We start from the raw sequence: 21,683 nt of genomic DNA on the forward strand, positions 1-21,683 counted from the left end.
ATACGTGTTTGTTTGTAGTAGACCTTGAGCACTTTTTCTTTTTTTTTCTTCTTCGAACGAATACTTTCAGTGTAATTGCGCGCGCGGGCACGTGGCGGCCTCCCGCGGCGGCCGTGGTAACTATGCAGCTCACGATGCTCAAGTCGGCCAATGGCCGTGGAATTTGGGTATATGGCATCATTTGCAGAAAGAAGAGGGAATGATTTCTAGCTGACATTGAGAATTAATTCTAAATTCCAGGCCGCGTGCCGCGCTATGATGCTTGGCTCGCGTGTTCTCAAGAGCCTCGACTACAGATCGGCAGCGTTTTCTGACCATGCTGAAAAAATGTTTCCGGGCCCCTTTAAGCTATATTCAGTCACCATTGATTTTACTTCTATTGTGTGGCATCCCATAGGGTACCGGCGACTTCTTCGATGAAATGTCTGTGACGGAAAAAAAATTGCTTGTGCGTTGTATCACTTAGGGGAATTATTTTCGGAATCTTCATTCTCTTTATTTCATAGCCCTTTTATTGTAATATATTCAGGTAGCGCGGTCACAGCTTCTATGTAAGCTCGTAGCTTCTTCAACGGCCTCACGAAGATCTTCATTACCTCCATGTCGCCGGGCCTGCAAAAGAGAGCCAGCGTGCAAAAAGTTAATCTAAAAGCATTTTGCATACAGACTCGTGTAGCTAGTTATAGAACCCTCCACTGTATACGTATAGAGACTCCATTGCAAAACATTGAGCGCTATGCGTAAGAAAGTCATACCGCATCCTTTTCAAATACATCACTGCCGACTGAACATTTTCCATCCATTGCTGGAAGAAACCTCGCAAGTTTTTTTAATCGCCATTTTCACTTGTCCCCAAAACTCCGCACCCAGAGCATTTCTGCAAAGTTCACTGTTAATTAGAAAACGTGAAGAACGGCAAGAAAGATCAAGCTTTTTTTTTCTTTTGTTTTTTTTTTTTTGGGAGGGGAGGGGGCAGAACGTTCACTGGCGAAGCTAGGGGGGGGGGGGGTAGCTCCATGGTTGCATGTACTTCTACCTTCAGTAATATTTATGGAAACTTATATTGCAGCAAAATTAAAAGATATTCGAAAAGGAGTAATATTGCAAGGACGAACCCCGGCGGCACCTGATCCGGCGTTGTTCCCACGCAGCTCTGGAATACAACAACATGTACAGTCACTAATAAACGTAGGACAGTGATGAAGACAGTGAGATTCCTGGCCCCAATGGTTAAAACAAAGATGATGGAAATTATTCCCGATTACCACATTACGGCTTCACTCATATCGTGGCTTCGGAAACCCAGCAATTATTAATTGATGATGCACCTCGGTTGCTTCGTTATGTACGTGCGCTGTGTGATACAAATAAACGCAATTTGTCAGACAGGCGGTATTTTGTACGCGTTCTTTAAACGAACAGGCGGTCCGTCCGCTTGAATCGCACGCGATTGGTCAATGTGACAAGGGTTGAAAGTTGGGCGAGTTGTAACTTAGCAACGTTGCTTGTTGGGCGAGTTGGAACGAGTCAGTCATAACGTAGTTCAGCGCAGAAAACAGGCAACAGACGAGTGAGAGGACAAGGACACAGCGCATTCTTCCAACTAAAGTTTATTGGATTGGGACGCATGTATATATACACACAGGGAAAGCAAGAAAAGAAAGAAGAACAAAGAAAAAAAAAACAGGAAGTAAAAACCGAAAGGTGAAAAGAAGAAAAGTGCCGATAAGTCACACACGTGTGCCAACACCGCCCCCCTTCCCATGACTCGCCAAAAACAAAAGCTCTTTGTCAGAAAGATGCAAGGAAGGCATGCTTACGCATGCGTCCCCAGACCGTTTAATTTCCTCAGCCTCGATGATTTCCCTCACCCTTTGGTCCCGACTGCGTGCAAGGACCGCAGTGTTTTCAAAGTGTTTTCCTGTTTTTTTTCTTTGTTCTTTTTTCTTTTCTTGCTTTCCCTGTGTGTATATATACATGCGTCCCAATCCAATAAACTTTAGTTGGAAGAATGCGCTGTGTCCTTGTCCTCTCACTCGTCTGTTGCCTGTTTTCTGCGCTGAACTACGTTATGACTGGGCGAGTTGGTACGGGAACATCTTAAAGGAGCACTGACATCAAATTTCAAGATCGAGATGTGCCCATCATTCGATCGCTTGGTATGCATAGGTCTTCTTGGCCAAATTTGAACGGCATCCGTCGCGTGGAAGTTATTTTAATTCGATGTCAAACAGCGTAGAAAAGCTAAGGAGAAAAAACAAAAAATCGGCTGCCCTGCAACATCGACACTAGTGCTACGTGTTCGGTGTGATACGTTGCACAAAAATCACCCTGAGTGACGATACGCTAGTAACAATGACGTCGACGATCTCTGAGTGTGTTTGGAGCCGACTGCCAGCCATGCTTTCACTCTCTTTGCTGTGTCGAAGCGTGCGGCGTGCGTGATCGTGTCGCATCGACTGATTTGCGTTGTGCCCCACTGCGTGAGTACGATCACTCAGAGCGACGTGCCAGAATGTCGGGGAACCGCTGCGCAGTGATAACCTGCACGTCGAGGCGCGGAAAAAGCGGAAAGTGCGTGACGTTTCATGCCTTTCCAAGCCACTAACCTCAACGCAGCCAGTGGGTTGACTTCGTACGTGCCGTTGGACCGAGGGACTGGACGCCTGTGAAGAGCAGCCGCATTTGCTCCCTTCACTTTGAGGCGAGCTGCTACAGAGTGAATCCCGTGTTGGCCAACCAGTTGGGTTTCGGTGGCAGTACGCGGCCCCTTCTCGAGGCCGGGGCGATGCCTACCGTGTGCCCTGCTGCAGCTGAAAGCAGCGATCCACTCGCCAAACGTCCGCGACATGAGGTGCGCAGTTGGTGTTCCTGAGCTCCGACAGTACGGCCGGGACTGATAAATGTGTGCGATTATCTAACCACGCGCATCAATCGCGATTACTGCTATCTGTGCACATGCCACGGCACAGCGGTGCCCGACAAAGCAACAGTGCAGTACAATCGTAGGAGATAGTTTGTAACTAACGCTCGTGCAGTGCACGATTACACGAGTACAAGCTACCTATATAAAAATTATTATCGCCAACAAGTAACACGCATATAGCGCTAATAAAGCTGATTGTGCCATATCTCACCAGTCAGCGTGGCGCATGCGCGTGTCCGCAGGAACTTCCTCGTCGCTGCTCATACTGGTGTCCATTTCCGAGTCGCTGCTTTGTAAGGGATCGAAGCGGAAATGATTCGCGACGTCGCGAATCGCGGCGATACCCAATTCCAGGTCGCTGTCATCATCACTTGCCGATGTTGATCGCGACGACGGCGAGGACGAGGATGTTGGCGACAGAGACATGTCTACGCCATCAGTGACACAGCTGGGATGAGGCCGCGGCGGCTGCATTTTCGATGGAGGCGAAAATGTTTGAGGCCCGTGTGCTTAGATTTAGGTGCACGTTAAAGAACCCCAGGTGGTCAAAATTTCCGGAGCCCTCCACTACGGCGTCTCTCATAATCATATGGTGGTTTTGGGACGTTAAACCCCAGATATTATTATTATTATTATTACAGCTGGGATGACTGCACGTGCGCTCCTAGCAGACGAATGCCAATGTGACGTCACCAGTTTTTGTTGAAGCGGCATCAGCTGTGCCGCGGCCTCGACGTGGCCGCGAGGTGGCGCTGCCAGCACTACAATTTGGCGGGCTTTCCACCCATTTTGAACCTCGTTCGATAGCGAATATAATATTCAATATTACAGATATTCATTCGTCACTCAGATGCGTTTTAGGTCGCGAATCGCTACTAGGGGGTCGATAGCTACTCATTGACGCAAAAATCTTGACACGAGTAAATTTGATGTCAGTGCTCCTTTAAGAAAAAACTGCGCAGCAGGACGAGACACCAAGAAAGAACTGACGAAAACGAGCGCAGTTTCGTCGTCTGCGCTCGTTTTCGTCAGTTCTTTCTTGGTGTCTCGTCCTGCTGCGCAGTTTTTTCTTAAGATGGTCACTGTGAGCCTGAAAACAGCCAATGAGCGAAGTGGAAGCCTGCGTTCAATCCAATCCAAGCCGTCTGGCAGCCAGTTTAATCCATCCGTTTCGTTTCGGACAGTGGGTGTGTTCCAATACTACCAATACTCACCGTAGACAGCTATATAGACAGCTAAGTGGACAGCGGCCATCTTAAGTCCCATTCCAATTCTCACGTAGCCGGCAAAATAGACAGCTTCGAGAAAGACAAAAACGATGCAGGCTACTTTGCTGTCCAAACAAGATGGCGGCTCAGCGAACTGCTCGGATAGCTCGGATCTCGCCGGTATGGTCGTCTGTACACCAGTAGGCGCTTTTCCAGGTGCTCAATGTAAGCTACGTTAATTTTTTCATAAGTTTGAACACGAAATAGGCTAAAGAAAGAACATTTACGTTTGTTTTTCTTAGCTTTCTCTTCTCGACGCGAGGTGGCATCACCGTCGCGTAGACGTCTTCTAGACGCGTTCCATTTCTCGGACAATATGGGCTCGATGCTGTCTTCTAAGCTGTCAGCGTAGACTGTCTACGATGCTGTCCAGAAGTGGAACACAGCCAGTCTCTCTGACCGTTCTTTCGCCTCCGTCCGAAAGGAGACACGTGACGCCACGGCTCACGTGACAATCAACGTCGCGGCGCTCGTCAGGCTCACGTTGATCAATCGCGTGCGACTCAAACGGACGGACCGCCTCCGTCCGTTTTAGGAATGCTTACAAAATACCGCCGCAGTGGTGCGATCTTGTACGCGTTCCAAAATAAACACGGAGGCGTGGCATTACATCCAGCCGCACGTGACCGCAAGTGACCGCACGCGATTGGTCAATGCAGGGCAGTGACGTCTGTTGCGGTTCACTTGGGCCTATCGCATGCGGCTGGATGTAACGCCACGCCTCCGTGTTTATTTGGAATGCGTACAAGATCGCGCCACAGAGCACGCCTGTTTCGCACCCAGGCTGCTGGCGAGACGAGCGGATACTCTCGCACCCAGACGCCGGGCTGGCCGGACTGCCAAGGCGCGCGCGCGGGTTGCACCAAGTAAACAGGGCAAGCTGCAGTTCTGAGGCTTTAAAGTGCGAAAAAGTACCCGTTCACGCCACTTCAGCGTATAAGAGCTCGTCTGGGCACTACTGCGTCGTCTTTGGATGCCAAAACAAGCAGCGCAACAGGAGGATATTACTTAGCGTTGTCTGCGGCGATCACGACGCGCCACGGAAATAGCGCCGGCGCGGTGTTTTGAGCTTCGCCGCGAATGGATAACTGTGATTCAAACAGAAAAACTAGGAGCCGAGTGAAAATGCGCGAGTAAGTACACTAACTGCGCGTATTCTGCAGTGTGATGCCCACCTATTTCATTTTACGAACCTAATTTGCGTGACACGCAGCTGGGTTGAAGCCAGGCGCGAACTTTGTGTGGGGGTGCACTTCATACCCTTAAGCGTTTCCTTTGACGAAAATGTAGTGCAAGGTAGTGCTTTCAAGCACAAGCAATCAGCATGCTTTGCCACTTTCAACGTAGTGTCAAGCTTTAGTGCTTTTGATGGCACCCACGCCTTCAAGGTTACAAGCTTTCGCCTTTAAAAGGTAGTAAGTGGTACTTCATTAGAACGTTTAACTGGGCAAGTTGGTGTGATTCAATCTTGAATGAATAAAACGCGCGAAAGAACGATCTTTCGCGCGTTTTATTCATTCAAGATGGTACGGTTCCTCAAGAGCTGGCCAGAATTTCGTGCTTTCATTTCAGTGTTTGATGTTCCCAAATTTATTTGGACACGGGGCATCCAGTTGCACATAATACATATATTGGCACGTAAGTAAACAGTACTCGCGCCAGTGTCCTTTACGTCGCAGGCGTAGCGCTAGCTCAAGCAGCTAAATTTTTAGCATATTTACACAGCACACATTTAATAAGAGACAGCTGGATTCCGCCCATTTCACTATCGGCTTAACTAAGGGTAGCATATGTTCGCGTGTAAATTATCATCGTTCCAGGATTAAAATCGCGCAGATAGCTTCCAAAAGGGATCGATGAACGTCACTGCAGGTGATGCTCTCTGATAGCATGATTTTGTGAGCAAGACGCATTATTGTAAGAGCGCTCGTGGAAAAAAAATTACGTTCTGCGAAACTACGCGCAAAACCTACTCTAATTATTATGCGATGCATGTTAAAATGACGAGTTTTCACAAAACTTTGTGCGCAACTTGTAATATGCGGCAACAAAGCATCGTTTCACTCTTTCGCGAGCTGCACTGCAATTACGACTCACGCGTACTACAGCGGGGACGTTTTATATACAAATGTAACAGCGTACGTACCTGACAAGGTTGCTTCCGCAGCCTGCTCAGCACGTATATATAGCGTATGCATTGTGGACTTGCATGAGCAAGGTGTGTTCTAATAAAAACGGCGAAAATGTCCAGGCTAGAAAAAACGTGAAACACGCTTTCCGACGGGCTGAGTTTCGGGAGTTCCGCGTTTGCTCTGTGTAGCGTCTGCTGGCATAGCAGTCCAGGGACGTTGCTTCGTCGAGTTTGCGATAGATGGCGCGATGCCAATATGGCGCTACGCATGGAATTCGCTGTGTTCTGGTCTATAAACTTAAAACAAACAGCCGTGCTAAACTTCTCACTGTCTCGCGACACTCGGCCGTCAACTCAGTGTTTGGCTAATATATTTGGAGCGAAGCTCCTTGGGCCCGCACTCCTCTGCGCTAGCCACCCTATCTGCGCAGTCGAAGCTCTCTTCTCTTAAGCATCGCTTTAGCTTGCAGTGGTCGGTGATTTAAGAGGAAATATTTAGGCCTTGAGTGGTTTGGTTCTAGCGCACCAGAAATTCGAAGTTAAAAGAAATAAGCTCTGTGCACAATATAGTGGTCGTCTTCACTTTCACCACCTTTATCGTGGATTGTGATATGACAACCATCATTCTAGCGCACCACGGGCGCTTTGTCGACGGTAGTAGCAGACGGTCTCTCCACCCGGCGCCGGGGTAAGCCAAAAAGACAATGAAACGCTGCGCGCGCCGAACGCCGCCGCGCCGCCGCCGTCGAAGGTCCTCGCCGCATCACCGCTCGCACCCCTCTCCCACCTGTCTACCTCTAGCTCCCTACGCTGCGCGCGCCGCACACTCACTCACTGATCCCGCCACCGAGTGCAGCAAACGCTCTCCCCACCCACTGCCCACCCTACCGCCCTTCATGAAAACCAGCAGCTAGATCAGGCGCATAATCGTTTGCGTCCCATTTCTAAGGTGCTTCGCTCATCGGTTGCATTCGTACACGGAACAACTGCTAGTTTTGGGAGAGAGTTGTTGTAATTACCTTAAAATCTTCCATCATCTTGATGATATCGTCCCGTGTCTTGACGTTGTCCAACTCTTGAAGCAACTGGCAGGAACAGTGCTCGTGTTATTTCGGATTACCTTAAAAAGTGTTTCACGCTAAGCAAACTCACGAGATACTTGTTGTCAACGTAGTCGTGCTGGCACAACAGCAAGTCCGTCAGCTGAAACCATGAAACATTTTTGAGGAATCTGTAAATAAGTATTGTGTGTAAAAGACAAAACATCCGAAATGCTTCAGTATTTAGGCAGCCAACACTGCAAAAGGATCGGTGGATGCATGCGATACGAGCGCCCCATTTATACCGGGGTGATGATGTGCGAGCTATACCAAGCTTAATCTTTAGTTCGGCCTAATGCCTTGCAATAGTTAAATTGACAGCGTAGAAGAACTTGTTACTGGTACTTCTAGAAACACGTAGACGCCTGAGCACTGCCAGCAGAAAGAAGAAGCACAAGGAAAGAGTGTCGCTCTCAACTTATCTTATTAGCAGGAAAGCAGCAGAAAAATATTGCCACGCGGTCGTGACGATGACGAAGGCAGCAGTCGGCGTGTCCAAAATGAGACTCTTTTATTTGAACGAACTTGTGGCCGTGAAACGGAAAGTCAACTTACAGCAATACACACTGTACACTGATAGCGGCGAACAGAGCGTCGGCCGTCGGTAATCTGAACCGCGGCAAGGCGCGTCAGCATTTTATATATGCGGCATCGAACACTCGAGCCTTATCACTGGTGGCCGCGTTAGTTCCAGAATGAACTCAACTGTTCGCGTTTGCGCGCTCAGGCCTATAAGAAGATTCTGAAATAATCTGGAAGGTTCCCAGCCATTCGGGCGCGGTTTGCGCAAGACAGCGATTACACGTGTAATTGACCAGTTACATAAACGTAGCAAAAGAAGCGCGCGTGGCAACACACGTGCTCAAACGGCACCGCCTCACGTCATTACACATCATAGACACGGACACTGCAGAGCCATTTCTAAACCAGCAAGGAAGAACAAAATTTAATTCATGACGGCTTGTGTTTCGTTCATGCGGATGAGCTTCCCACTGACAATAAATGACAGTTTTTAGACCGGAACACTCTTTCTCGGAGCGACTTGCGTGTTGGGCTCACCACATACGCGCACGCAAAGAGCTTTTACCCTTCGATGCGCCCCATTCTAAACTTCTTAAAGGGGCCATTGCCGCCATGTATCTTGAGGGGGCGCTGCAAAAATCTTGCCGTCACAGCATGCAGGGTAGTTTCCCGAATCAGGTTAAACAGCTGCATTCAGCTGGCTATCTGTCATCATATCAGTTTCTGAAACCATCCTTTAAAAGTTGAAGGGCACAAAACAAAGCAAGCAGCCTATGCATGGTCAAAAGACCCATGGTTGTACTTTATATATGTTCATAAGGTAGCTCACAACCTCAACAACGTGGCTAGCAGGTACAATGCGCCTGTAGTTCTAAAGGGACAGACAACTGGGCAGAACGTGCGATTAGATCCTGGTAGAAATGAAAAGACCGTGAAATATAGTGACAGATTCGAGCATCCTTTTCGCGTTGTGAGTAGGATTTATATTTTTAAATCGTGCTTTAAAGTAACAAAAACCGGCATGTCGCGCAGCCTAGCGGAAGAGCCTTGAAGCTGGATTATGCAGTCAGTCACTTTGCTGTACGTAGTCACGTAATCTGATGCTGTCTTGCGCGCCATAACTGGTCCTCAAAGTTAGAATATGTATATTATTATCTATCCCCGCTCTGTTCTGTGCTGCCTACGAGGAAAAAGGAGCTGCACGGTGAGAAGCGGCGCTGCCTTCGCGGCCGCCAGTGGCCAATGTCGAGCTGCTGCGCACGCGCGCAGAGTGCACGCATGCGCAGTAAACCGCCGAGCTCGAACACGAACCGCTCTCGCGCTCATTGTTTGCAGCATGTGTTGTCAAGTGTGTATAAGACTTCATATTCGCGTCATATAGAAAAATTCTTATTAAAAAAATCGGCAGATCCCACGCACTGTGGGAATCGATGTAATGCGAAGCAGCCAGCAAATGAAATCATTCATCCCATGGTATGTAGTCCACCATATATCGCATGTTTGCCATGCACGCATGCATGCACAATCTAGTGTACACCATGCCAATGAAACGCATATTCTGGTATATAAATGCATGACCTGTCGTTTATGTTCATCACGCACTCGTGTCATATGCCATACCAATTTTGGTATATATCACGTTAACAAAACAGCCGGAAGCGCACCATGACAGTGGCATGTAAATCATACCGTACATGACATGCATAACATGATTCGCATGTTAAGACCTCTCATTTATGTTCGTCATACAGTCACATCGCGCAATAGCAGTTTGGGTGTATATCAAAGGAGCGAAATGGCCGCGAGTGCACCATGAGTAGAGCATGTAAATCATGTCATACATGACATGAATATTATGGCTTTTCATGTTACCACCTGTCGCTAATATTCATCATACAGTCACATCGCGCAATACCAGTTTTGGTGTATATCAAGCTATCGAAACGGCCGCGAATGCACCATGAGCGTGGCATGTAAGTCATGACATACATGGCATGCATGTCATAGTTTTCATGTTACCACCTGTTATTCATGTTCTTCATACAGTCACATCGCGCAATACCAATTTCGGTGCATACCATTCTAGCGAAACGGCCACGAGTGCGCCATGAGCATGGCATGTAAATCATGTCGTACATTTCATGCATGTCATGATGATCATGTTACCACCGTTCGTTTACGTTCGTCATATAGTGGCGTCGCGGAAAACCAATTTTGGTGTATACCAAGCTAGCGAAACGGCCGGGAATGCACAATGAGCGCGGCATGTAAATCATGACATTCATGACCTGCATGTCATGATTTTCATGTTATCACCTCTCATTTACGTTCGTCATGCAGTCGCGTCGCGCAATACCAATTATGGTGTATGTCAAGCAAGTGAAACGGCATGAGTGCGTCATGAGCATGACATGTAAATCATGTCGTGCATGTCATGCATGTCATGATTTTCATGTTACCACGTCTCATTTACCTTCGTCGTATAGTCGCTTCGCGCAATACCAATTTTGGTGTACATCGAGCTAGCGAAGCGGCCGCGAATGCATCATGAGCGTGGCAATTAAATCATGACATATATGACATGCATGTCATGGTTTTCATCTTCCCAACTGTCATTCATGTTCTTCAAACAGTCACATCGCGCAATACCAATTTTGGTGTATATCAATCTACTGAAACTGCCGCTAGCGCATCATGAGCGTGGTATGTAAATCAGGTCGTACATAACTTGCATGTCATGATTTTCATGTTACCATATCTCACTTTCTTTCGTCATACAGTCGTGTCGCGTAACACCAATTTTGGTGTATATCACGCAAGCGAAACGGACGCGAATGCACCATGAGCGTGGCATGTAAATCATGACATACATGTCATAGATGTCATGGTTTTCGTACTAACACCTGTTATTCATGTTCTTCATAAAGTCACATCGCACAGTACCAATTTTGGTGTATATCAATCTTGCAAAATGGCCGCGAGTGCGCCATGAGCGTGGCATGTAAATCATGACATTCATGACCTGCATGTCATGATTTTCATGTTATCACCTCTCATTTACGTTCGTCATGCAGTCGCCTCGCGCAATACCAATTATGGTGTATGTCAAGCAAGTGAAACGGCATGAGTGCGTCATGAGCATGACATCTAAATCATGTCGTGCATGTCATGATTTTCATGTTACCACGTCTCATTTACCTTCGTCGTATAGTCGCTTCGCGCAATACCAATTTTGGTGTACATCGAGCTAGCGAAGCGGCCGCGAATGCATCATGAGCGTGGCAATTAAATCATGACATATATGACATGCATGTCATGGTTTTCATCTTCCCAACTGTCATTCATGTTCTTCAAACAGTCACATCGCGCAATACCAATTTTGGTGTATATCAATCTACTGAAACTGCCGCTAGCGCATCATGAGCGTGGTATGTAAATCAGGTCGTACATAACTTGCATGTCATGATTTTCATGTTACCATATCTCACTTACTTTCGTCATACAGTCGTGTCGCGTAACACCAATTTTGGTGTATATCACGCAAGCGAAACGGACGCGAATGCACCATGAGCGTGGCATGTAAATCATGACATACATGTCATAGATGTCATGGTTTTCGTACTAACACCTGTTATTCATGTTCTTCATAAAGTCACATCGCACAGTACCAATTTTGGTGTATATAATTCTTGCGAAATGGGCGCGAGTGTGCCATGAGCGTGGCATGTAAATCATGTCATACATGACATGCATATCATGATTTTCATGTTACCACGTGTCAGTTATGTTCGTCATACAGAAATGTCTTGTCATACCAGTTTTCGTATGTATCCCTTCATTTAAACGGCCGCGAGCGCCCCGAGACCATGTTATGTAAATCATGCTGCACATGACATGCGCGTCATGATTTGCATGTTAGGACCTGTCATTATGTTCGTCATGAACTCTTGTCACGCCGTACCAATTTTGGTATATTGAAATTAACGGAACGGCCGCAAGATCCCAAAGGCCGTGGAATGTAAATCATGCTGTTCATGACATGCGTGTCATGATTTTCATGATATGACCTGTCATTATGTTCGTCATGAACTCTTGTCACGCCGTACCAATTTTGGTATATTGAAATTAACGGAACGGCCGCAAGATCCCAAAGGCCGTGGAATGTAAATCATGCTGTTCATGACATGCGTGTCATGATTTTCATGATATGACCTGTCATTTATGTTCGCGATAAAGCCATGTTATGACACACCAACTTTGGTATACATCCGATTAACGGAACGGCCAGGGATCCCAAAGGCCGTGGAATGTAAATCATGCTGTTCATGACATGCGTGTCATGATTTTCATGATATGACCTGTCATTTATGTTCGTAATAAGGCCATGTTATGACACACCAATTTTGGTATACATCCGATTAACGAAACGGCCAGGAGAGCACAAAGTCGTAGGCGGCTAGATAGATAGATAGATAGATAGATAGATAGATAGATAGATAGATAGATAGATAGATAGATAGATAGATAGATAGATAGATAGATAGATAGATAGATAGATAGATAGATAGATAGATAGATAGATAGATACGCTCAAAGTCGCAGAAGTTCTCTAAGAAATGGTTCGCATTTAAAATGTTTCACAACGTTTTCCACGTTACCATTCCGTGGCTAGACACTCTGACCAGTTAGCTTTCCGTTGCGCTAAAAAAAATAGGTGCCCTAAATATTGGTTGTCGGTCCCTTTAAGTGCGGAGCACTTTAGGGGCTTGGCTTGTCCATTCATGTATATGATGTGGCATGATCACGCTCACAGTAAAGCCACGGTAAAGCGCTCAATACAGGCCATAACGCGGCTAGCAATGCTCAAAAGTGGGATAAAATGAACGAACAAGGTCTAAAATAATATAATTAACAGAAGTAACCAAGAAGCAATCCAAGAATAACCTAAAAATCGCCAAAAACGTTTCGGAAACCGGCGGCTGATTCCGTGGCCGCGTAAAAAAGGGCGCCACCGCCTCGCCGAGCGACTCAATGCCCCTCCCCCACTACGCTTCGCCGGCGCTGCGTCGCTACATCTGATGTTGGAACTTGGCAGATGGGGGAAACAGCCTCACGGAACTGGCTGCTGACCACGCGTATCTGAACTGCCTTAACAAGGAGGAAGTCGATAAAGCGCAGCAAAAAGTAGCGCACGTGTCGCACATCGAGTTTGCGAATCTCCCTAACAAAATTGTACTCGTGCTGGGGAAACCCTACATGCTTATCTCAAACACTGGCGTCATTGACGCTTTGGTAAACGGAGCAGTGGGAACTCTACGAACGGGAATCGCTCGCTGCCCGTGCACTTCCCCAGGTTTCACAGTAGTGGAGCTGCCATCGTTTTTTTTTTCTGCGCCACGCAAGTTGGCTAGTCTGTGTCCACGCATTTCTCAATCACCTCCCCGTGTGGGGAGAAACGATTGCTCGGTTGATGAATGAAATCCCATTCAGTTGTGGTCGTGTTCACATCAGCCAAACTGGTCGGTGTTTGAACGTCAGAGCTACAGGGAGCACGAACTCATGGGAGTGGGGGGGGGGGGGGGGGCGAGCCCCTCCCCCCCCTCCCCCGTAATCTCCGCCTATGGTTGTTGCGAAAAGCTCAGATGCTCTGGCCCGGGAAACAATGGAATTCTTACTGGATCAAAAACAAAGGCGAGTTGTGTATAAGTGACTGGTCTGTGGTTTAGCGCAAAACCGAGTTTGAATTTGGTACGTCCTTGCTGGATTAGAAATGGCTTTGCAATGACCTCGTATTTGATGTGCAATGATGCGGAAAAAGACACACGGCCAATGGCTTGTTGAAATGAGCGCAATAAAAATAGTGCGGTTAATGTAGCTCAGAAGGATAGACTGTTGGGCGAGTTGGTAATTTATTCTGGAAACAAAAGGCGCGAAAAAACGTGGGACTAGAAGAAGAAAGCAACAGGACAAGCGCATACTAACAAGTGAACTCAAACGAGGGTGTATTTTTACTATGACAAGGGCTAACTAGCAGCGCGGGTAGCGATCGCTCGTCGTCGTCTTTATCTTCTCTCTTGGTCAAGCCGCATGTTCACTACCGAAGCCGCATGTCCACTACCCACATTACAATCACTCCCGGGCAATAAGGGAGCCATCCTGGCGACCTAAGGGCTAGTGCACACAAGGGGATCGCAGTACTTCTTGAGCCGGGAAACGTGCACGATTTCTTGTCCACGGTGACGGTTGTCTGAAGACACGTCGAGCGGCCCCACGAGGTAATTGACTGCAGACGTTTGTTGCAGTACACGATAAGGGCCGCAGTACTTCGACGATAGCTTGTGGGAGAGTCCCGCAGGAGTGAATGGAACCCACAACCATACCAGTGTGCCGGGATCAAAGTATGTCGCAGTAGTCGATTCATCGTGGCGATGTTTCTGATGACTTTGGTCGTGCGATGTGAATGAACGAGCAAGCTGGCGACATTCTTCGGCATATGCGGCTGCTCTTGAAACGGCTGTGAACTCGGAGGAGTCAGGCCGGTTCGGAAGAATTGTATCCATTGTGGAAGAAGGTTCATCTCCATAAAGAAGACAGAAAGGTGAGAATCCGGTGGTGCTTTGTGTTGCCGTGTTGTATGCATACGTGACGAAAGGTAGTATGCTGTCCCAATTGGTGTGGTCCGATGAAGCGTACATGGACAACATATCGCCAAGGGTGCGGTTGAAACGCTCCGTCATCCCATTAGTTTGGGGATGATATGCCGTGGTAGTGCGGTGTATGATGCGACACTCCTTCAGCAAGGCTGTAATAGCATCGGACAGAAAAACACGGCCGCGGTCGCTGAGTAATTCTCGAGGCGCTCCATGCCTTAAGACAAAGTTCCGGAGTATGAAGCCAGCGACGTCTTTCGCGGTGGCAGAAATTAGCGCTGATGTTTCAGCATACCGCGTTAAGTGATCGATGGCTACTATAATCCAGCGGTTGCTGCTCGGAGTGTAAGGAAGGGGACCGTATAAGCCAATTCCCACGCGCTCAAAAGGTCGGGCAGGACACGGTAGCGGTTGTAACGTGCCGGCGATATGTTGAGGTGGCGTCTTGCGTCGTTGGCACGTAGGGCACGACCGGATGTACTGGCGAACGAAACGGTACATACCGCGCCAGTAGTACCGAAGGTGCAGGCGTGTGTATGTCTTTAAGACACCAGCGTGACTGCATTGTGAATCATCGTGAACCGTGGCGCAGATGTCGGAGCGGAGTTGTCGTGGAATAACAAGCAGCCACTTTCGGCCAATCGAGTTGTAGCTGCGGCGGTAGAGCAGGTTATCTCGAACGGCGAAGTGTTGGGCTTGGCGCCGAAGCGTCCGAGTGACAGGAGAAGGCGTCTTGTTCGAGAGGAAGTCGAGAAGCGAGGCGATCCAGGGGTCTTTACGTTGCTCGGAAGGCATGTCAGAAATGTTGATGGCAAAGGCACCGCCCACGGAAATAGATGAGCAGACGGGCTCCGCAAGCAAAGCTGAGCGGGATAGGGCATCCGCATCAGAATGCTTCCGACCAGAACGGTAAATAACACGGATGTCGAATTCTTGCAGGCGCAATGCCCAGCGAGCGAGCCGACCAGTCGGATCTTTTAGCGAAGATAGCCAGCATAGGGCATGATGATCGGTCACAATGTCAAAAGGACATCCGTACAGGTATGGGCGAAATTTTCCAATGGCCCATATAATGGCGAGACACTCTTTTTCTATGACTGAGTAGTTTTTCTCAGCTTTTGTGAGCGTGCGGCTGGCGTAACCAACTACGTACTCTTCAAAGCCACCTTTGCGTTGGGCAAGTACGGCACCAAGCCCGACGCCACTAGCGTCCGTGAAAAGCTCGGTTGGTGCTGACGGATCGAAATATCGTAGTATTGGCGCAGCAGTGAGAAGGCGCCGAAGTTGTTGAAATGCATCGTCGCACGCCTGTGACCAGGCTGAGAGATCAGAACTGCCGGCGAGAAGGTTGGTCAAAGGGGCCATGATTTAAGCAAAATCACGGATGAAGCGTCGGAAATAAGAGCACAAACCGATGAAGCTTCGAAGCTCTTTAACGGTGGTCGGTTTCGGGAACGCGGCAACGGCACTAAGTTTGGCAGGGTCCGGAAGAACACCGTCTTTTGAAACTACATGGCCGAGGATGGTAAGCTTGCGGGCAGCGAAGTGGCATTTCTTCAAATTAAGTTTAAGACCCGCCGTGGCGAGGCACGTCAGGACTTGCTCGAGGCGAGTAAGATGGGACGCGAAGTCGGTTGAAAATACCACAATGTCGTCTAAGTAGCAAAGACAGGTGTTCCATTTCAGACCGCGAAGAGTAGCATCCATCATTCTTTCAAAGGTGGCTGGCGCGTTGCAGAGGCCGAAGGGCATAACGGTGAATTCGTAGAGCCACAAAGGCCGTCTTCGGGCGGTCGGCCTCTGCCATCGGCACCTGCCAATAGCCGGAACGCAAATCCAATGAAGAAAAGAACTCTGCTCCCTGTAGGCAGTCCAATGCGTCATCAATACGGGGTAAAGGGTACACGTCTTTGCGCGTAATTTTGTTGAGTCTGCGGTAGTCGACGCAGAACCTGATGGACCCGACTTTTTTCTTAAAGGACCCCTGACACCAAAATTGAAACCTCGAGATGTTTGTGTTGTTTGACTTTCCTGTATACGGGGGTACATCTGACCGATTATTAATGACGAACGTTGCCTTTAAGATATCTTAATTTGGTTTTAAAGTAAGCGTGGAGTGCTCACTTGAGTTGGCTGCACCTCGCGACATCCTGGTACGACGTAGATAGAGGCCCCGCGTGACGTTCCACGAGTAAAGCAAGTATTGTGGACGTCACAGAAAGTTTGCGGGGCGCACGTGCACAATACGACGACGGGCACCCGGCGAGGCCTATTGTTCCGCACCCCTCTTACTTTGTTGTCGGCCTGCTCTCGAGGTAGTTTTCGTGAGGGGACACGCGCTTAACAGGTTTAACCCATACCGAGGCACCCACATACTTTCAATCTCAACCGCGCGCGGGGCCCCGATTTGAAAACCGCGCTTTCAACGTCACCACAGCTTGTGTGCACGTGGTCTTTGACGCTCCCCCGCATGGGGCGCCTGTTTCTTGTGGTTTTTAGGCGGGCGTTTTGAAGTGACGCTAAAATGGTCGCAATTAACCACGGTAGAATGAGTTATGCGATACGCTAGAGCATTTACGATTTAACTTAGGGATTGCCAGACACGAAGCTACAAATTACAGTAAAAAAGTCATCAACAAAAATTTTGCTGTCAGGGGTCCTTTAACGAGGACTACCGGCGAAGCCCAGGGACTGTTGGATGGTTCGATGATTCCACGTTGCATCATGTCGTCCACTTGTTGGTTGATGACACGGCGTTCAGCAGACGACTCACGGTACGGACGCTGTCGTAGTGGGGCTTGCTGGCCGGTGTCAATAGTGTGAACGATTGTTGATGTTCGGCCTAAGGATGGCTGATCGCAATCGAATGAAGCGCGAAAACGCTGTAAGAGGTGAATGATTTCTCCGCGTTGGTTGGGCGTGAGCTCAGGATCAATAGCGTTGGAGAAAACTTCTTCATGGTCAGTGGTCGCAGTAGGTGGTGTGACGGCACAAATCGAGACTGACACCGCAGGGTCGGGCATAGCAGCGGGGAGAACGCAGTCGAAAACTTCGTAGTCTCCGAGACATTCCCCACGGAGTACTAATGAAGCGCTAGCCGAAGGATTACACACGTACATCTCAGAATAACCCTTGTCGAATGTGACAATGGCGAATGGAAGCAAGACATTCCGACGGCGCGTGGTACTGGCTGATGGCGTAAACAGAACAGGTACTTCGCAATAGGAGTACATGAGACCGGAATGAGAGCGGCGGAGAGCGGTGCAATGGTGACGTCCGAAGCTGCAAACACTTTACTAGATGGGCGGCCTGCGGGGTCGAAGCACGGCACAGATAATGTTAGTTCAGAACGGGCGCAGTCTACTAGAGCAGAATATGACGATAGGAAATTCCATCCAAGAATAACGTCGTGCGAGGAACGGAACAGGACAACGAATTCGACGACATACATGACACCTTGAATAACGACTCTCGCGGTGCACAATGCCGACGGCTGAATGTGGTGTGACGTAGCCGTTCGCAAAGAGATGTCGTTAAGGGGAGTGATCACCTTGTTCAAATTGCGGCATAGTTTTTCGCTAATAACAGATACAGCTGCTCCGGTGTCGACAAGGGCACGTACATTGACGCCATCTACAGATAGTTCAATTTCGTTCGGAGGACAAAGATTAGGTCTTGAAATGTTCGACAGTAACGCAGCTCTTGCCTCCGGAACTGCGGCTGTCAGTTTTCCCCTCGTGGTGGGCTGCGGTGACGCAGCATTGGGGAGATAGATCGGCGACGAGGAGAAGTGGACCGGCGTGCATCGGATGATCGGTGACTGGTTGTCGGGTCCGGAGGAGGATCAGCAGGAACGGCATAGGGAGGTTGAGCGTGAACGTAGTTGGAGGCTGCGGCATATGGAGGCTGAGGCTGAACGTAGTTTGAGGCCCCTGCACTGTCACGAAGAGAAAAGCTGCGCCGGCGGCAGTGGCGAGCGACGTGACCTGGAATGCCACAGAAGAAACAAATGGGCCGATTATCTTGCGTGCGCCATGGGTTGAGGGCAGGGGCACCGTTTGCGGAATAAGGTGCTGAAGGTGGACGTGTCGGTAGTGGCTGAGACGTGTGAACTCTGCCAGTAGCTTGGTAGGCGGCAGGGGGCGGCGGAGCACACGCTCGAGCAGCAACCGCAGCGTAGGTGAGTGGAGCAGCAGCAGGCAACGGAGTCGAACTAGAGGGCAATGCTTCGGCAACTTGCGTCTCGATGACTTGACGAAGAGAAGGCGTCAAGGACGCCATCGGCTCCGATCTGGTCGTGATGATAGAGAGTTGCCGTGCGACTTCCTCACGAATGAACTGCTTTATCTGTGGAAGCAAAGCCGTGTGATCGGCGCCGTCACGGCGTATGCCCAGAGTTGAAAGGTCTGCGATATCTTGAGCAGCGCCACGAGTGGAAGCGCGCTGCCTGAGCAGCTCATCGTAACTCTGGCAGAGCTGTATGACATCGGCGACCGTTTGAGGACTTTTCGCAGCAAGTACCTGGAATGCATCGTCATCAATGCATTTCAGGATGTGCTTGATCTTGCCTGCTTCGTCCAAGGATGAGTCGACGAGCTTGCAAAGCGAGAGCACATCCTCAATGTAGCTCGTGAACGTTTAACCCTGTCTTTGGACTCGGCCACGCAAGCGCTGTTCAGCTCGAAGCCGGCGTTCAGCAGGGCGTCCAAAGACCTCCGTGAACGTTGTCGTGAAATCCGACCAGGTGGTGCCATCGGTTGGGTGATTCTTGTACCAGAGTTTCGCAACGTCGGTCAAGTAGAAGTTCAGGTTAGTCAGCTTGTCGCTGGCATCCCACTTATTGCAAGCGGCCACCAGCTCATACTCGGCAAGCCAGTCTTCCACGTCGTGCTCATCTGTACCACTGAATATGGGAGGATCACGCTGCCGGAGTGCGCCAGGGCAGAAAACAGGCGTTGGTGCGGCATCGGGAGCGCCCTGGGACGGTCCCGCATCAGCCATCGTGACGGGTCGCGGTAGTGTCCGGCTACGCAGTTCCAGCAGTTCCAGGATGAAGACCAGGCGTACCCCGCACCTCCACCAATTCAAACGAGGGTGTATTAAAGGCAGGAGTCGCGACAACTGGACACCGGTTTTACTATGACAAGGGCTAACTAGCAGCGCGGGTAGCTATGGCTCGTCGTCGTCTTTATCTTCTCTCTTGGTCAAGCCGCATGTCTACTACCGAAGCCGCATGTCCACTACCCACATTACATAACCTTTATTGAAAAACCGAATATATTTATACCATAGCAAACCACATGTTCACCACACACAGAACCCACACCTCGGATGTGCGCATCCAGATATCCTATCTCAACTTTGTTCAAAGCAAGAGAAGGCTTTGCCACACAGTTATCACCGCCTTTCCCAATAAAGAAAGCTTCCATGAGCTCACGTGCCGTCTAGTCACGATGGCGTGCAAGCACTTTTACATCAGTCAAGACCGGCGTGCAACCACACTCACGGCAGTGCAGGGCCGAGTTAGACGACGGCTGCCCTTTCAAGGATAACCGGTGGTCTTGCAGGCAAGCGTTCAGTCAGCGGCCTGTCTGTCCTATATAACATTTACCGCAAGTGAAAGGCACCTCATAAAAAACTCATTTACCACACACTGAAAGGCCGTCCCTGTGTTCTACCTTGCACTCATGCCATTTCTGCGCAGTCCCGTCCACCTTCCTTTCAACCGCGGCACATAATCTACCCATATTATTTCTAGCTGAAAAGACAACATCAATCCCATATCTCGCACTAACCTTCTTAAGACGATGTGAAATCCCGTGCAAAAAAGGAATACTGGCAAGCACTTTCTTCTCACGAAACCTTTCACAAACAACGTGACCTCTGAGCTCAGATTTAAGGTTACCGAGCATCCTTTCTCAACCGCGGCCCAGAACAGCAACAGGGTAGTACGCCTCACGGAGCCTATCCAGCTGCTTAGTGAAACTCCAACACAACAGGTGAGGGCATGTCTTCTTTAGAGCGGAAGTCAAACACGAAATCGCGATGCCATTCTTCACTAATTTGGAATGGCTAGAGCGGAAGTCTAAAATAGGTTTTACTGATCGTGGGGAATCAACCAACAGGTGTGTGTGCCCCCAAAACGAGGTGGTGATAACTGTGTGGCAAAGCCTTCTCTTGCTTTGAACAAAGTTGAGATAGGGTATCTGGATGCGCACATCTGAGGTGTGGGTTCTGTGTGTGGTGAACATGTGGTTTTCTTGGTATAAATATATTCGGTTTTTCAATAAATGTTCACTTGTTAGTATGCGCTTGTCCTGTTGCTTTCTTCTTCTAGTCCCACGTTTTTTCGCGCCTTTTGTTTCCAGGGTTAATGTAGCGCTGATGTTGTTATTGTGTAAGCTCATGGTGTAATCCCACGCTTAACGCATCTCCACTACCGTGAAACCTGAGGAAGTGCGAGCCCTTGATCTTGAAAGTAGCGAGATTCTCGTACGCGCGCGCGTTCCCGGCAAACCAAGACCCTGACCTCGACAACAACGACGACAATGACAGCCACTGTGCCGGCTGCACAGATTCGTTTCTATATTATGTATTTCTTATTTGATGAAAATTAATTCCACCCACCTTTTGCCTTTTCTTTAAATTATTATTTTCATTACTAGTTTTTAAATATTTTTTCCTAAGCTACCCGATTCTTGGCCAATCCCCATGAGTGGGTGTGAGCCAGCAGTTCAGGATCTACATCTACATCTACATCTCTTCCGGCAAACCAGAGAGCCGGCAATTTTCGGTGTATCATCGATTGAAGACCCAGAAAGCTGGCTGGAGGCGTACGACCGAGTCGCCAGTTTCAACAACTGGGACTCCGAATAAAAACTGCGTCACGTCTACCTCTACCTAGAAGACGCCGCGAGGACGTAGTTCGAGAACAGAGAAGCCCCGCTACAAACCTGAGATCTCTTTCGGACGACGTTCCTAAGCACGTTCACGATCGTGGTCCGCAAGGAACGGGCCGCAGCTATGCTGGAGACCCGTGGGCAGCTGCCCAATGAAAACATTGCCATCTACACGGGAGAGATGGAT

The 21,683-nt window shown here is 48.9% G+C and overlaps 1 protein-coding gene across 1 annotated transcript in view; it reads right to left on the reverse strand.

Annotated features, from left to right (window-relative positions):
• Window positions 1-482: 482 nt before the first annotated feature.
• The window catches only part of LOC119373324 (uncharacterized), a 58,016-nt gene continuing 36,815 nt past the window's right edge, over window positions 483-21,683 (reverse strand). The window contains exons 2-5 of the mRNA XM_037643347.2: window positions 7,478-7,528; window positions 7,345-7,410; window positions 1,116-1,153; window positions 483-612 (exon numbers count right to left, since the gene is read on the reverse strand). Coding sequence (XP_037499275.1) covers window positions 501-612; window positions 1,116-1,153; window positions 7,345-7,410; window positions 7,478-7,528 — 267 coding nt within the window. The 3' untranslated portion in view covers window positions 483-500. The remainder of the gene's footprint in view (window positions 613-1,115; window positions 1,154-7,344; window positions 7,411-7,477; window positions 7,529-21,683) is intronic.

Source organism: Rhipicephalus sanguineus, chromosome 11, assembly GCF_013339695.2.
Source record: "Rhipicephalus sanguineus isolate Rsan-2018 chromosome 11, BIME_Rsan_1.4, whole genome shotgun sequence".
Lineage (NCBI taxonomy): Eukaryota > Metazoa > Arthropoda > Arachnida > Ixodida > Ixodidae > Rhipicephalus > Rhipicephalus sanguineus.